Genomic DNA, 18,489 nt, shown 5'->3' with positions numbered 1-18,489 from the left:
TTTTATGAAAACAAAAAACATACCAATCGACGGCAAAATGTCCACACATTACATACATGACAGTTGTTTGGTCATGCAACATCTTGGTATGGGGAAAAAGGGGCCTCAAACACAAAGTTTTTTTGGACCGTGGACAAGTCATGATTAACGCATGTTTGAAGGTCAAAGTATATGCCACGGGGCTCCTAGGTGCGTTAGTTGTCCACGTCAATGCTTTTATGAGTTGTTCTGTGACATGTTATGATCAATCCCGCGGAAAGAAAAAAGAGAATAGGTGCATCATTAAGCAGCATGAGAGATCAATTTATCGTCGCGTCATCTCATATTTTCGAAACTAACATCGATCACTAAGTTAGAGCCGATCTTTTACCCCTAGGTCCCGCTCTAAATGGCGTGTCACAATACGCACTGGGATGTTACCTAACTGGTCAGACAGTAAAAAGGTGCGCAAACGTGCGCCTCGGCGGCTATGCAACATTTTGCAATACACTGCTCGCCAAATTTCCGTGCCCATCTGGAGAGCTGTTACTGATGTTAGTTGTCGGACTTTCGTCCCCGTCTTGAGTTGAGATGTTAGTTTCACAACGTTTCGGCCAGTTACTTCTCCGGCCGTCGTCAGGTGTTCTTTGGCCCTTAGAAGGACCTGGATGTTGGTGGCGTTGCGCCGTACAGTAGGTCTATTAAAAAAGTCCCCAGCACCAGTGGGCGCTGCCTTCGCTGAGCCGAACCCCCGTCTGCCCGTCCCATATCGCGCCGGGCTCAGGTCAGGTAGGGTCAGCGGGACCGCTCGGTCCGGCCCGCGGGCGGTGGACGGGCGGCCGGTAACGCTTTCCGCCAGCCAGCTGTAGAATCCAACAAACGAGACGGCCACCGCTCAGCGCAGCGAAACCGGTGTTAAAGAATGGCAGTAGATGTTCATGGCCACAATGATTATGAGATAGTCATTGTTAGCCCGTGCCCCCGTAGGAATGCCTAGACTCTCACGCCCTGTTGGAACTTGGAGGGGAAATGGGGATTGAGCATCATTCTTATAACTCAGCTTTGGGCATTTAGTTTTTCTCGCAGACAATGATAATACAAAAACAATATAATAAGACCAGACGTTTCGACAACAAAGTGCCTTCGTCAGTGGAAAACAAGATATAGGCTTTACATCGATAAAAAATATAGAAGATAAAAATATAAAAAATCTATATTTTTATCGATGTAAACCCTATATCTTGTTTTCCACTGACGAAGGCACTTTGTTGTCGAAACGTCTGGTCTTATTACATTGTTTTTGTATTGCCATTGTGTGTGAGAAAAACAAAATGTCTGACTCTTCTAATTTGGGCATTTAAGTGGTATTTGAAGTAGCGTCGAAAGTAGCAAAAACAAGAAAAAATACTTCAGCCAAATTTAGATCGGTTCAGAGCAAAAGGTCATGTCACCAGAGGTCATCGATGGTAAAATTTTGTTGGGACAGGGTGTGTTGTGCGCACCGGTGCATTGGGTTTCCAATTTCCATGGAAACATCAACAGACTCGGAAGCTCGTAACGCTAGCGTGGAGCCGAATTCATATCAACCGCCGCTACAATGCATGGCAGCGCAGCGCAGCGTGCTGCAGCGCGGGACCGTGAAACACCGCCCAGGGCTATCCATGTATCAGGGCAATCCAACCCACGTGATGGGCTCGGCCCCAGCGGAGCATGAGGCTCAGGACTCCCGCCCTGGCCCCCTGTCTCCCCCTAATTCCTGTCATCCTTCCCACTCTGAAATCGACCGAAAGAGCCTAACCTAACACAACAAGCAGCTCGTTTACCGCTATGTCTGAATAATATTGTCAGATTTAATTAAGGTCAACGGCTTAGCACGTAAATAACAGCAACTGCCACCATCGGTATTATGAGAAAACCAATTGCTTTTCCACAAACACTAAAAGTTTTAAGCTAAACTTGCATGAAATTAATTTTACCAGCATCGTGTTCCTCTTATCAAAACGCTTCGAATGAATCAAAAGTTGATCTTTAACCCTCGCCGGAACAGGCCATTTTGCATCCTTCGACGGCATAAGGGGGGGGGGGAGTTGGCACGACCCCCCTCGCGCTTGGCCCCTGATTGAGCTCGAGCTTCGCGGGAAAAAAAACGAGCGTGTTGCCCGTCACGAGAGGAAGCCGATGATACCCAATTTTAAGGTCCTACATAGGTCATCGGGTGACCTTCCAGGTCAGGTCAATGACCCGAAAATCGGGAAAATGGGGACCTGTTAGAAAGTCGTAAAGTGTGGCTACTATGGCGTTTTCCGGGGTGCTGATCACGAATATCGTGTTAGTTTTGATTAGAGATGATGTCTTAAAGCATTTAGACCAGGTCGGGTCAGGTCAGGTCAGGTAAACCAGTAGGGGTCACGACGGGTATTCGTAATACCTGTCATCCGCCTCTGACAGCTTCGTAACATGTTACGAAGGCACCAAAACTACTTCGTAAATGTTCAAATGGTTGCTAAATTCGAATTCAGCTAAAAAAAAGTAGCGTAGAAACATGTAAAACTCGAAAAAGTGAACCGAGGTCACCAAAGGTCAATGACCTGACCTGACCTTCAGGTGATTCAGATGGTCAAAGGTCATTTGGGTCAGGGTCATGAAATTTTCAGGGTCGGTGTAAAATTTATCAATGCGAGGGTACTGAAAGTTTCGTCGCGATCGGCCGCTTTTTACGCGAGTTATTCGCGAAAACCCTTAGGGGGGGGGGGGGTTGCATCAACCCTCCCTCCCTGTGCCGGCGAGGGAGGTCATTTGAAGAATTTGGCCTATGTTCAAAGACATGACCTGACCAGAAATGGTCATGATGGATAGCAGGATATTAGATCCGTATCGTGAAACTTTACAAACACTTTAGATGATTTCATAGCTTAAGCATGTCTATCAAAAATATTTATTACATGGCTCATGTGTAAGCTGGGTGTGTGATCATGCTTACGAGTATGTTGAACGCAACTGATAATGTTCTGTTGGCCACAATTTCTATATTTAATTTATCCTCCCGGATTTCATATTTTTATTAATGACACCTTGATGTCGAGAAAAAAAAAAACGCTTAGGGGATTTAACAGCCTGATATACATTCAGTATAAGGAAGGGTCAAGGGTGCTAGATTCCTTCCGTCCTCGCTATCCTCAGGAAAAAACAATCCGCATCGCCCCTTGTCTTCATGCTTCCCTCTCTGGACTGGAGGTCACCCCACCAGCCAACCTGTAGTTGATGTCGGTTCCACTCCAAGACACATAACCCTCTTCGGGTGACCGTTGGAGAGACGGCTGGACCGCCCGACAGGGCAATCGTCCCACGGGAACAGTCACGCTTCCGGAGTCCGCAGATCACTGTCGCTGGCTCGCACAACCAAATTACTACACCAGAGCATAGTTATGTCATAGCTCTGCAAGGGCCTTCTCAGACCGAAAAAGATGGCTCCCAACAAAACAAACAATTTTCTCATTCAGTATTGTATCTCATCAGGAACCACATGTTTTCAGAGTGTTTATTATGCGTTCCGTCCAAAAAAAGCGCAGTTCAACTTTTACCATTGACTTTAGCGATCTCAAAATTGACCCGACCTTTCTGACAGCGATGTCAAACTTGCAAAGTAAACGTTTCAAATACATATACCTACTGTTGCCCATTGAAATCGCTGAACTGGTGTTATGACCTTGAATTGAAAGACTTGGGCGGCAAAAAATGGATCATTTGAAATCTTAAAATGTTAGATTTTAACAATAATTGCAAACACTATCCCGGCCAAATAGTGAGTGAGAAGGGAGCGATTCCCCAACCCCATGTTTAGCTCCTATAATTGAGCTAATTGCTAGAGCCTCGCGGAAAAAACGAGCGCTTGCGTCGTTACGTGACGCCGAGATTGTCACCCCATTTTAAAATATCAGTGACCTCTTAGGGCAGGTCAAGGGCCCCAAGGCATTGGATCGGTTTTTGGTGAATAACTTCGCAAAAAAGGTCGCATTATCGTCATTTCGATACAATCGTGTTTTCTGTTCTCAGACGCGTCGATTTATATGCTTTTTCGCTTAGGTGAAGCAATTTAGGATGTTTAGGTCAATGTCATGTTAGGGCAACACAGGTCACGAAGCTGTTGAAAGGAGGACATGCTGCGTAACATTTGATTCGGCCAGTTTTGCAGAGTCCATTGATGGCTGTCCCGACTGGCTAGCTCACTTTGATCGGGAGTTATTGACGAAGCACTCCTATTGACGAGCACTCCGTCACGCAAGGTGAACAATGCACAAGTGAAGCATTAAACCTTGCCAAGAATGTATGAAGTCACGATTTCATGTGCGTGAGGTATAGTTTTAGCTCATTTCCGACGCCAAATTAACAGTTTCCATATTTTCCCATTATGCTTATGTGACACTAATTACGGATTTGCATCATTTTATAACCGACAACCGTGCAGTCTGCAGAGGTTTACTTAAGACGTCATAGTTAAGTGACCTGACATGAAAACGTGGTTGATTTCAAATGATCCGGCTTGAATCAAATGTAAGGCATATGAAATGTCAGCCTTCTATCATCAGTGTGCTTTGAGCTACCGCAAAAAAAAAATACATGGTGGCGGCATCCACCCCTTCTTCTCGGCCGGCGAGGGTTAAACCTCGCTTCGAATTATTGCAGATGATGATGCGACCGAAAACAAAGCATTTATCTGTGTCTAGAACGGCCGCTGACTTGTTGGACAAGATCCCCAATCTTAATTTGCTAGATAGGAATAAAATACTCGGCATATGATACATATATACCCCTCGACGGATTATTGAAGGATTATGATATAATAGGAATGGGGCAAGGGAGGATATGCACTGCAGTGCAGGTGTTTAATTTAGATCACAAAGGCATCGTTTCCGGCATCGTGCAGAGTCACTATCTTCCCCTCCTCTGCACTGCGGCATCTCTGCGCTCCACACACGGCGTCCTCACTCCACGGCCGGCCGCCGCCAACTGACCCACTCGCCGGGCGCCGCGACCTGACCCGTGTCACTGCCGCGGCCTGCGCAATAGAGTCGGGGCTGGAATCCGGGGGTTCGGCCGGCCGGCCGCCCCTGGAGCGGGGGACTTTTTTAGTAGACCTACTGTACGTGTCATACCGTTCGAAAGCTCCTGAAGTCAGCGGAAAACGAACTCGGGTTTCCCCGGTGATAGTCCACGGTCCTAACTACTCCACTATCGAGGCAGACATCGTTATGGAGCTGGAAACTTGGTGTCATTTATTCCCCAGATGTTTTTTTGTGATTTAGTGAATTTTGTGATTTGTGATCTAGTGAAGTGAAATCAATTCCAGAAAAAGAGCATGCAAAACCATGATGGGACACGACAACTACACCGACTACGCCTTTGCCTGCCAGTGCCAGCGCCCCAACCCAGAGACTTCAAGTGAGCGTCGCGATGCTGCCCACGCTAATTGGTGGCCGACATCCTCGCCAAACCCGCCTATTCACCGCAGCCCCGGGCGAGCAGCTGTCCGATCTGTGAGGCGCCCTCTGCGCCGGCAGTCAGGGTCAGTTCGGTGCACTGCAGGCCAGAAGTGAGCGGTAAAAAAGGCACCCACCCGACTGGGGCCGTCCAGGAATTACGTTACGCATGAGGGAGGGGGGATTCAACCGAACAATACGATAACGATAGAGCAACGTACGATAACGAACGTAATGATAGCGTAACAGGGTAGCTAACCTAACCTAACTTTACACCTAACTTCACCTTCAAACACTGGCCACAACGATCATTACAATTTACAGCACATGGTTCAAAGTGTCCCAAGGCCCCATAATTCATTTCTGGCCGGATATTTGACGCATCCTACGGACAGTATAAACTGTGGACAAAATGATCACTGGTCTCAGCGGCTATTGGTCGACAAGAACGCTGAACAATTCAACGACTGGTCTATACGGCCGCTGATCTCAGTAACAGTTGGTAGCATTAGGCCAAATGGGCACTCAAAAACTACTACCCCATAGGGTTCCCATGTTAAATCGACCTTTTTTCAAGCGAGCCTCACACGTAACCCAAAAGAGAAAGTGCCAATTTTATTGTGAGGAAAGGTAGCGTCAAGCTTTCCCTACAACCTTTTTATCTAGCGTTTTTCGATGCAGAGGCCATAACAGGCCCAAAAAGCATTGGGCGCTGCCCGACGTATCAAAAGCTCCTCCATGAGAGCACAAGTTCCTGCGCATGCGCATATTACCTCAACCCTGTACTGCCGTAAATTACTGATACCTACTGCTCACGGTCTCAATCAGCCAGTCCCGGCTTACATTAAAAGATGTCGCTAGCGTCACGTAAATCCTGCTTGCGAACACGTTTTAAGAATGGAGCAGCTGCGTCATTTCTGCCTTCCATTGATTCCTTCCATCTTAGTATCAACTATGCCCTTTTCAACTAACTTTAGACTAAGTTTTAAACTGAGGTTAGTATGTTATTTCTGGTACATATAATTTAAAAATAACTGCTTTATTAATTTAGCTTTACTCGTCATAAACAAATATTCTATTTTTTCCATAAACAAAAAATATATCACCTACCCTGTAAATCGTCCAGGTAAAATGGGCGCTTTCCGCGTCGTTGGCGTAACCGTTGTTCTATATACCCTGGCTGATCTGGCCGGGGCGCTGCTAGGACTGGCCAATTTAACCACTGGCCAATTCAATCACTGGCCATAACGATCATCACTTCCACGATCATTCCACACTTATGGCCAACATATTCCTTGAACACTTTTAACACAGGACTGTGCATCCATTTGGCCTCTTTTGGACAAAATCGGTGCGAGCGACTTTGGCGAGTGTCATTTGAGCGAGCGTCATTTGAGCGAACCATTTTCAGCGACTGGCAACTAAGCGAATATCAAATTGAGCGATTATCAAATATAGCGATTATCAATTTAAGCGAAAGCTATGTTTCAGCGACATCTTTTTCGTCGACTACAGTTTGAGCGACTGTCATTTCAGCGAAACACTTCATCGTCCCGTAACGGTGTATTTTTTATTTTCTATTTTGCGAGCGTACGAAATGACGCTCGCTCAGGTGTCGCAGAACCGGCCAATATGATCAGTCATTTATGTGGAAATATCCTAACTGCGGCCTATAATTGGCCACAACAGGACAATGTAATTGTTGGACAGTAGCCGTTTTCACGACGGCCATCTGGTACACATTTGGTGCACATTTGCATAGGCGCGGGAGCCGGGGGGGGGCAGTGGGGGCAGCTTGCCCCCCCCAACTCTGGGGCCGTGGGGGCGGTGCCCCCACAGCTTTGAGACGGAATACCACACTTTTTTTGCAAATGTTTTCTTTTTTTTGTTGAAAAAGCTGAGGGGTGGAAAATTAGTGGCCTAAAACCGGTGAGAAAACTAGATTTGGGGGTACCCTAGGTTAATCTCTATCATGGTGTGCCCCCCCAGTCGGAAAGTAGTTCCCGCGCCCCTGCACATTTGGTGCAGATTAGGTGCAGATTTGGTCAAATTAGGTTCAGTCTATCTCTTAATAGCTAGCAGCTCTAGGTTTGCGCTAATTGCTTATATACCTGCTTTGTCATATCATCAGAGAGTATCATCGATTAAAAACACTTAAATAAATTCATAAAATGAAGATATTTGCTGCAAAAGAGATAAGGTGCAGATTTGTCAAATTAGGTACAATCGCCGGATAGCCCGTCGTGAAAACGGCTATTATGAACCGTGTACCAATTCAACCACCGGCCATTTCAAACACCATGCCCTGGACATTATGAGCCACGGCCAGAATGACTGACTGCTAGCCGCTGAGCGGGTCGCGGCGCGCCGCCGGCCGTTGGGGGGGTTAGGGGCGCGCCGCCGGCCGTGGGGGGGGGGGGGGGGTTAGGGGCGCGCCGCCGGCCGTTGGGGGGGGGGGGGTTAGGGGCGCGCCGCCGGCCGTTGGGGGGGGGGGGGGTTAGGGGCGCGCCGCCGGCCGTTGGGGGGGGTTAGGGGCGCGCCGCCGGCCGTTGGGGGGGGGGGGGTTAGGGGCGCGCCGCCGGCCGTTGGGGGGGGGGGGGTTAGGGGCGCGCCGCCGGCCGTTGGGGGGGTTAGGGGCGCGCCGCCGGCCGTTGGGGGGGGGGGTTAGGGGCGCGCCGCCGGCCGTTGGGGGGGGGGGGGTTAGGGGCGCGCCGCCGGCCGTTGGGGGGGTTAGGGGCGCGCCGCCGGCCGTTGGGGGGGGTTAGGGGCGCGCCGCCGGCTGTCACCTGGTGTCCGCCGGTGTAGAAGCGCGCCGACCGCAGCGCCATCTCTGGACCCTTGTCGGGGAATGTGGCCGGGAAGAGTTCGCCGGTCTCCACGTTGACGCCCACGCCGTACACCACCGGCCAGTTCATGCCGGCCCTAATGATGGTATTGAGGTCGCCCAGACAGCAGGTGACCAGGTCCACCTCGTACGGACTCTTTGACAGCGCGTCTAAAATAGAGGTAAATACCGATATATCAGCTGCACTCTGCGAGCAGGAACAGGGTGACGCTGAACAGGGACTTTGTGAAATTGAACAGAGACAGGGTGACACCAAACAATTCAACAGAGACAGGATGACGCCAAACAATTCAACAGAGACAGGATGACACTAAACAGCTGGACAGAGACAGGACAGGATGACACTAAACAGCTGAACAGAGTCAGGATGACACCAAACAATGGAACAGAGACAGGATGACACTCAACAAGGCCAGGGTGACATTGAACAGAAACATGACACTGAAGAGAAAATGACACTAAATGGGTGTCACCGAGGACCACTACGCGGTTGTACTTCCGTTTCGACACAGACTCCTTCCCACTAAGTGTAACAATGCCAAATGATTGGCAGCGGCGTCACCACGGTTTCAGAACTTCTAGGGACACTTTTCCAGCTTTGCTTGAGTATGGTCGCCAATACCCACCTACCCCCAAATCTGCGTTCCTCGTTGGATTTCGGCCACTGTAATTTAAAAACGAGGGACAATAATTAATATTTAGTTGGGAAAAACGAAGAAATTACGCGATAGTAGGCATATTCTTCTATCATGAAACGCGTGCCCACATCCTTCTGCCTATGCATGTGACACATTAGTATGCATTGAATCGTATAATCGGCTCCAACTGCTCATCCTTGAGCCATGCTCTGCTCGCAGCTCCTCGGCACTCAGTGGTTTGATTCCCATCTCAATGACGGTACAGACCGACCGAGTGCACGAGTCGAGATCGATGACCACGGTCACTTTTTGGCTTTGCCTTTCTTTCATTGTCCTCCAAGACTAACGGCTCAGTCCATCCACGTGCGGTATTTCGGGCCCCGGGCGATGCCGCACCTCGAACTCGGAATCGAGCACGAGCAGCCTCAATGCATCCCTCACAACTCGTGAGGAACATTTGGGTTCCGTTGTGGCTGGTTGTGGCCTGGAGCAGGTATCCGAGAGCGCTGTTGTCTGTGGTCAATCTTGCTGAGCTCCTCCTTCATGATTTCCCATAGGTTTTCGATTGGGATTAGGACAGAGGATTCGATTTGACTTCCTACTTCATTCCAGTCTTCAACATCACTTCAGCGCTATGACGCTTTTTCAAAGAGTTTCTTTCGTCATAGTAGACACCACGTTCAGGTGCGAGTTAGGGTAAGGGCGGGTAAGAGGACGCGGGCGATAAGAGTACGCATCAGCTGTTTCGGTTGCTTAGCAACGCGGGTTTGTCGAGTTCATGAAGTGACATGAAGCCGCCAGTGCGTGCTTGTGTAGCGTGTCGTACTCACTTGTATTTGTTTCCCGATCAAGATCACAATTCAGTACAGGTGCCGCACTCTCTGCGCTCGGCTCCGATCACACACTGCCCTGCGACCGGTCAGCGACCTCCGCCGGCAGGCAGATAGGCCCGCCCTCTACGATCGAACACCGAAAGTTGCAGTTCTTACTCTTAACACTAGTTGAGCGCCTACACCACATCCCTCAATAAAAAAGAGCGAACACAGAAGTCACAAAGCGCCTACACTTGTCACCAACGGAACGTGGGCGTTGTGCGGAGACGCTGTTGAGTTTAACCACGGATCACATAACGGATCGGCAACTCCCCCCGCGACCTGTCTCCCCTGCCACCTGGTGGGCATTTAGGTGAACTATCTTCACTAAGGACGCGGCCGGCCTCGTGCGTGTTGAGGGCGTCGTATCGGAGCTAATTAAGTGATTTTTCTGCGGAGCATGGTTTCTCAGCTAGCTCAGAAGATATCTATGGAATGAGAATGGCAAGAATCGTTAGAGACAGGTTAAGTGTTTGAGATTGTATCCTTTGTCATGAAAATCGTTGTTTTCATACCCACGTGGGCGACCTAGCGTCCATCGCGAAATTGGTAATTTTCCGATCGTTGTCATCTCTTACATATAGTTCATGGGCATATTTTTGATAAATATTTATCTGCCGATTAAATTAAACCTGAAACTTTCACAAATATACTTGCATTAAGTATAAAACCCACGCCGGGCCGGTACACGGTACCTACCAACCGCGCCGGGCCGAGGGTGTATGAAACCCCTCCCCCCTAACTCGGCTTCTGGGCCACGTAGCCACACGGGGCAAGCGGCATTCGAAAGAGCGTAAAAAATAATTGCAGAAATATTTGGGTCATTTTAGGTCAGGTCAAAGGTCAGGTCACCAGAGGTCATTTAAGATCAAATTTTGTCTATTTCCACAATTTTCGAAACACCCGACGCATAACTTGGGAACCAATAAAACTGCAGCGCCGCGGAAAAGCGCATTCGATAGCTCTTTCACAGGCCTTTCTGAATTTTATTCTTAGATTTGACCTCAGTTCAGCGGTTTAGCCTCCAGAGGGCCAAAACTCCAAAAATAGCCGTTTTTACGAAAAACGTTTTTTTTTTTAAATAACTTTTGACTCAAACGAGTCACGGCATTACTTTTGCCAGCATCGTGTTTCCCTCGTCGAGACACGTCGAATGAACTATAGGTTGACCTTGAAATGTCATTTTGAAAATATTACGTCAGGTCAAGGTCATGACCTGACCGGAAAGGGTCATGCTGCATATCAGTCGATCCGTATCGTCAAGCTGAACACATCTGACGTGTTTTCACCGCTCTAGCACATCTCTGTCAAAAGTTATAGTAAAAAAAAAAACTGCTGGTGACTGTTTTCATGTCACTGTTTACATGTAGGTAACCCGATGTTTTAGGGTGTTAAGAATGACCCGCCCAGACCAAACGAGACGCCTTTCAATTTTCTCTTATTGACTTATGTGAGCATTGAGTATAAGGCAATATATATGGTGCAAAATGACCTGACCTGGGTCTAAGCCACAGATATCTTGAGATGTAACACGTGGCTAAACCAGACTTGGGGTCAAAGCTATAGTCACTGTTTAGCGGCACGCTGCTACCTGCAGTACCTAACATCCTCAGGTAGCCTCCGTTCCTATGGAAACGTAAACAAACTTCACAATGTTGCCAACGTCTTGATGGAAACTGGCTAAGTGTCGATACCTTGTAGCGGCGGGGAGGGTCGTATCGTGTAACAGGGGCCGAGGTCCACCTATAGTCACGTTGATGGCCAGCTCGTTGGATTTGCTCCGATGTTATCTACTCCAACTGGTAGCCGGTGACCGTCTAGATAGGAACAGGGGATGAACTCGTACTATGGGCAGACGGATGAGGTCTTCGTGCACGGCCAAAAACGACGTTTAAGTTGCGAGGACGTGCTTCTTGCTCATACAACTGAAGCATAACTAGAAACATTCAGGGGCGGATCCAGAAAAACTCCAAGGGAGGGGTCATGAATCGAAGTGGGGCACCCTACCTATACCCAAAACTAAAAACTCAACGGATTTCGGCCACTTTATTTTTGGTGGGGCCCTATTTTTAGTTTTTTTCCTGTTTTTTTTTATTTTTCCCCTGCCCCCTGGGCCCTGACAGAACTGTGGTGCCCCTGACAACCCTGAAGTGTCCCTGACAGGCACGTGGTGCACCTGACAGGCCCAAGGTGCCCCTGCGAGGCCGGTGGTGCCCCTGGCTGGCCTGTGGTGCCCCTGCTAGACCTCTGGTGCCCCCGACAGGCCTGAGGTGCTCCTGAAAGGACTGTGGTGCCCCTGGGCTCTGACAAGCCTGATGTGCCCTGACAGGCACGTGGTGCCCCTGACAGGCCCGCGGTGCCCTTGCTAGGCCTGTGGTGCCCCTGGCAGGTCTGTGGTGCCCCTAGCGGGCCTGTGGTGCCCCTGCTAGGCCGCTGGTGCCTCTGGGCTCTGGCAGGACTGTGGTGCTCCTGACAAACCTGAAATGCCCCTGATAAGCCCAAGGTGCCCCTGGGCCCTGCGAAGCCGGTGGTGCCCCTGCGAGGCCGGTGGTGCCCCTGCGAGGCCGGGGGTGCCCCTGGCCCCTGCGAGGCCGGTGGTGCCCCTGGCGGGCCTGTGGTGCCCCTGGCGGGCCTGCGGTGCCCCTGGCGGGCCTGTGGTGCCCCTGTCAGGCCTGTGGTGCCCCTGGAAATTGATAGGCCGGTGGTGGCCCTGGCAGGCCTGTGGTGCCCCCGTGGGGCACCACAAGGTCCCAAGGGGGGGGGGCCATGACCCATATGACCCCCCCTTTTAGCATATGCCGGAGTATGTCTTTAGCATTAGCGCGAGCGTGCGGTAAAAGCTTTTTGGATTAAACCGCATAATGTTGAAGTCAATTGAGCAAAGGTTTCGGCCCATGGGCAAAACATTTTACCAGCGAACTTTTGAAGCATTTCCTGAGACGGAGGAAGGCGCTGGAAAAAAGCTTAACTGATATAAATCTAACGTTAACTGACGTGTTGCATTTGGTCGCTTTGAACTATTGAAGAGATTGTAAATGTTGGTTTTCAATAAGATAATATTTTAAATCTTAATGTACTGACAGATTAATCAATCACCTACTGTAGCGCCAATTTCATGCCTTTTACAAGTGTAATGAATTGACAAAAAAAAAAAACGCATTTCACATTGATCAGTAAAAACTTTATTCATATTGACATGGGTAGAAAACCAAGCGCTCACTTCACAGGATTGTAGGTATACCTTCCACTCTTCTCTAATATTGAAAACGAACGTTACTCTAGCTTCTCATATGACATAGATTGAAGTAGATGTTCTTGGTTTGATAGAAATCCAACTCACAGCCAGACACAAGGATGAGTCGGCTTGGTTTATTATCTTGGTCAGGGAATATGTACATTTTTTAGTTCTTGATATTCGGTCTTGGTTTTTCCACTTCTTTCAAGAATGTAAAATTGTTAAAGAAGCTTAAATATGGAAATTAAACAGCATATGCTAAAATAAATATCACACTTGGGCCGGAATGTTTCATTCAGGACCTCGGGCTTTGTTGAATTTTCCGCCCTCGACCTTCGGTGTCGTGCGGAAAACTCAACAAATCCCTCGGTCCTGAATGAAACATTTTACCGGCCCCGTGTGATATTATATAGGATCCGCCACTGGAAACATTTGGATCATTATGCATGCTCCAGCTGATTAGGGAATAAAGTATGTTAACATTTCCATGTTATGGTAACATTCCAGCTTTAGAGAGACTCTGTAATTTAATCCGTTCACAACCCTTGTTTGTTTTGTTTTGTTGGGTTAGGCCCTTTCGGTCCATTGAGACCATTGCAGAGCCGGAAGGATTATAGGAATTGGGGGAAACATTGGTCTGGGCAGGCACCCTCGGAGAGTCACCAGGGCTGAGCCCGTCCAAATGGACTGGCCGACCAGCCCCCCAAGCACTCTCTGCACCCGGCTACGGGTGTGCTCCCTTGGGAGCAGTGGTGCGCCTCAAGGGAGCAGCCCGCATGAGATAAAGTTGCCTGTCCAGCCCGGATCGAGCGTTGCTGCGTGGAGGAGAAGGATTTGAACTTGATAAGAACATCCTGAGGATGGAAACGACGGAGGGGTGTTGCGTTCACATCCGTTTTCCCGTGCCTTTTAACACTGGTTGCGGCGGGCGGCTGGCTCCCCTCCTTAGTGAAGATATCCGCGCCGCTAGATGGCAGCCCGCTCCGCGGGTACACCGATAACAATGGGAAGCGTGGAGAGTTGCCGATCCGTTAGGTGATCCGTGGTTTAACCCTATTAGTGGCAGGGGGGGGGGGTTGTTTTCATCCACCCCTCAGGTTTTTCGGGAATATCTCCGAAACCGCTGAAGCTACGATGCTGAAATTTTCTGACTTTTCCTTAAACTAAATTGGGCACATTCCCTGAAAATTTCAAGTTCATAACTTTACCAGGGGCGGCTCCAGAGCACTGGGAATTGGGGGGTCCTTTTCGTGAAGCGAGTCATTTGGACGAAGATCACGATGCTGATGTATTATAACTGTATGCACCAGTTTTACGAACAGTGAATGACAGGTATCATGTGATAACATATACAAAGTTATTGTGCATCCTCTCTTGACACGTTTTTGCTATAATAGGCGGATCCAGGCGTCCAAAAAGGGGGGTTATGTTTTACCTCCCAACATAGGTGCCCTGACACCGCCTATGCATGACCAATACAATTGTAGTCGTTCTCTCATAAGAAAATTGTAACATAACAAGACCATTACCACCCTTTTTAGAAACAGTACCAACAAAAACCTCATTTACTATACTTTTTGTGTACCCCCAATCTCAATGATCTGTATCCGCCTATGATTTTTGAAAATGCATATTTTTAGGATCCATGTGAATTCCTGGTTCATTCTTTATCGATCGGCAAAAGTTGCGTTAAGATTGGTTCAGAAACGTGGCCGTGATAAACAGTCTAAAATGTATCTGCAATTTGGCCGTTTTTACCCCCCTCTACCCCCTATTGACTTTTTTTAATTTTCATTTTTTTAGAAATGTAGATCACGTTGAGCGAAATCGAATGCCGTTTGAATTTTGAAAATCGGCTCATTAGATCTCGAGATATCAAGGGGGGTCGTAAACAGCCCCCCCCCTGCCACTAATAGGGGTAGCCAGGAGCCTGCCACTAATAGAGTTAAGGCGATGAATATTATTTTCGAGCGTTACGATATTATTATGGTATGTTGGCAGTTGAGATAAGGTACATTTTCGTGATTGTTGTGGGAAACTTGTGAGGTTTTCTGGGGAAATACTGTGCAGTGCCATATTCTGTTTGTGAAGTTTTGCACAATGTTTCGGGGTTGTTTTGTACGCAAATTACATGTAGGGTAAGAGGACGCACTGTTCATGAGGGTAAGAGTACGACATTATATCGAATATACAGAAATATAAAATTATTAATATATATCGCTAAATGACGTTTGTTTTGTAGCACTGGCGGTCGCAGCCGCTGGCAAAAGGGGGGCAAAATTCACACTCGCGGGACATAACATTTATCCGTCACCGGAGGGGGGGGGGTGATCGGCTAATTTTTTACGCCCACGAGGCGCCGAAAAAGTTGGCATTACTTATGCTTCATCCACCTCATTCTTGCGTTTTAAGTATTGTTGAAAATTTGCTAAGACCGTGCCTCAGGCTATCCACAGCTCTCCGTTAGCCAGATGACCTAACCCGGTCACCTGACCTTGACACTTGCGAGGCGCCAGGCTAGTGTTTGGCAGGCGTAGGGTGAAGTCGTATAAGAGTACGCACTTAGTGGATTTCTTGCTCTCATTTGTTTAATATTTGAAAGAAAGAAATTGCAAATATGGAATATTAAAGTTCATTGAATTAGCCATCAACCCATGAGGCAACGATCCTTCAGCGTAACTAGAAGTGGTCTAAAACTGACGTTTTCTGAACCGCTGCTGTTGCGTACTTTTACCACGGGAGAGGGAGAGGGAGAGGGAGAGGGAGAGGGAGAGGGAGAGGGAGAGGGAGAGGGAGAGGGAGAGGGAGAGGGAGAGGGAGAGGGAGAGGGAGAGGGAGAGGGAGAGGGAGAGGGAGAGGGAGAGGGAGAGGGAGAGGGAGAGGGAGAGGGAGAGGGAGAGGGAGAGGGAGAGGGAGAGGGAGAGGGAGAGGGAGAGGGAGAGGGAGAGGGAGAGGGAGAGGGAGAGGGAGAGGGAGAGGGAGAGGGAGAGGGAGACCTGACACGCCGAATTCTGGCCTATAATGGGCTCTAGAAACTGGTCACAGATCAAAGGTCATTTTGGTCAGGGTCATGAAATTTTCAGGGTAGGTGTAAACTTTCAAGTGCAGATGGCCTAAACTTATCCTGATTCCTGACCGCATAAGTATTCATTTACTTATGGTGAGAAAAATAACTTACTGCACTGAAAGCTTCACTGCTATCCGTCACTATTTACGCGAGTTATTCAGGAAGAACCAAGGAGAGGGGTTCATTTTATCACCCCCAATAAGAAGTAGGGTCTCCATTAAAAGTAAACGTAACATCGATAAATAACATCTCCTGTGTCCTCAATTTAATGTGGCGAGTTCTTTCGTAATGTTAATAAATGCTTATTAGGTAAACAATATTGTAAGTTGACCATGGCACAACATTTCCATTCTATTTTAGTTGGGGAAACTACGAGGAGCCAAACAAAAATTGGATTAGCCGATCAACGGCTGGAGTGGGCGGGGCGATGACCATATATGGTCATAAAATCAGACAACTTCATCTTTTCAATGCATCCTAGCATTCAAATGAAAAAATAAGGCATAAGAATGTTTTTTAACCACACAAGGCCCACACTCACTCGGTGCACAATTAACTGGCGGCTCTAAATCGCAAAGTTACAACACAAGGTCAATCAGTGATTGGCAAATATGGCGGATTGAAACAGACGCGCTAAAAAATGTTAGCAGTACCGTGGTTTAAAAATGTCATTATTTTTATTATTTTGTTTATGGGTTTTCTAATTGTGGTTAAGTTATCATTTTAAAATCAAATATCTTTGTTTATTGTAATTAAATTAAATCTTAACAATTTTCCTTTCAAAACACCAATCCATTTATTGAATGGCCAGCTGATTGTGACGCCCAGAACCTGCAGAAAAGCCGTTTTCCTATCGCCATTTTCGAGTCAATTCGCCGAATTTAATCAAATCACGCTAATTCCTAGTGGAGAATGGAAGCCTTTTCTCTCCGGTAAGTGGACACGATACCGCAAGTACCGGCTTGTTATACCGTTTTTCACCCTCAGTAGCGGGGACTGCATTTATGCCCATATATCAGTAGGCGGAACTATGGTCAAGCGTACCCATTTTCGGGAACGCATTTTCGTTCCCATGTTTGGGAACGATAAACCCAAATATGGGAACGCCATGTAGGCATTATTTAAAACAAGAAAAAGAACCGTTAAATGACGTCCAAAAAATATAAAACGATCGTGAACCGCCTGATATTTGTCTCAATATTGTTGGGAAAGAGTTTGATATTGTAAGGCCCATCGTAGTTTCAAATCGTTCCCCTATTTCTAAAGCAGTCCATCATCCGGGCCGCGAGCCCAAATTTGGGAACGCTCTCGTACACTGGCGCTGCAAGCGTTCCTTATTATGGGAACGGCGTACCCAAAATTGGGAACGATTTCACCGACGCCTTTCAGGGGCTCTTTTCATTAACAAGCATCACGTCCAACGCCGCAAATTATTGTTAACGCAACAATCATCAGATGACCTTTCCGGCAAGACCGTCGCATGTTTCGCCGGGTCTTGTGCGCTCGTATTCCCGTCGATCCCGCAGGGGGCACGCCCCCCTCTGCAGGATTACGTAATTCACAACGCTCGGCGATGCTCAATAAGGTCTTCCATACCTATATCCACCGTCCGCGCCGAGGGTGGAGACATGTCAAGCACGTCTGTTTATCACCGATAGTTGACGAGCACAAGGAAGTATCCAAAAATGGGAACGCTGAATATGTTACACCCTCAAAACACCTAGTCCCAATGAAAATCTAGTTTTTTTTCTTTCTTAATGAGTGTAAGTGGCAAAAGGCCTGGTAGGATGGGCACGAGGAATGATCGAAATCAGCATAAAAATTATAAATAAGCCACACAGAGCGACCTATATAAGAGAAATTCCCCCAAAGCGATCATGCTTAGAAACGCGGAAGACAAAAACCACGCTCATGACGCTCCTTATAAAACAACGCTAAACAGCTAGAATCCAAATAAAATATTCTTTCCGGGCTGATGAAATACAGCTGAATAATTTTAAACCACTGAAACTGAGTTTACAACAGTAGTTCGGTACATTCACTCACGTTCCACGCGGTTATGCACCCCGACACCAAAAGTCAACAATATTACCTCGGGACCGTCCGCGTGTTTGCTTGCGTATGTCAGCATCTGGTGTCGCTAGAATGAAACTTCATAACCAGGCGAAAATTATTATACTTGACCTCAAAATGTAAAAAACACCTCATTTTCCTTAAAATTGCATGTCAAATGTAGTATAAGCCATGTTTACACCATTCTGTCATTTTCAAAAAATCATTAAAAATATCATTCGACGGTCAATTTCCTTGTTCAACGGTCAGATTAAAGATAATTTTATAGAGACTTCGTAGATACTTAAATTAGCGTGCACTTTT

General features: G+C 47.7%; 1 protein-coding gene across 1 annotated transcript in view; it reads right to left on the bottom strand.

Moving 5' to 3' along the window:
* The window catches only part of LOC122385390 (protein N-terminal asparagine amidohydrolase-like), a 145,820-nt gene that overhangs the window by 23,657 nt on the left and 103,674 nt on the right, over positions 1-18,489 (bottom strand). The window contains exon 4 of the mRNA XM_043373631.1: positions 8,243-8,451. Within this exon, the coding sequence (XP_043229566.1) occupies positions 8,243-8,451 (209 nt within the window). The remainder of the gene's footprint in view (positions 1-8,242; positions 8,452-18,489) is intronic.

Source organism: Amphibalanus amphitrite, unplaced genomic scaffold, assembly GCF_019059575.1.
Source record: "Amphibalanus amphitrite isolate SeventyFive unplaced genomic scaffold, NRLGWU_Aamphi_draft 000217F_arrow, whole genome shotgun sequence".
Lineage (NCBI taxonomy): Eukaryota > Metazoa > Arthropoda > Thecostraca > Balanomorpha > Balanidae > Amphibalanus > Amphibalanus amphitrite.
Note: the sequence above shows the minus strand (reverse complement) of the source record. Positions and strands in the feature narration are given on the sequence as shown.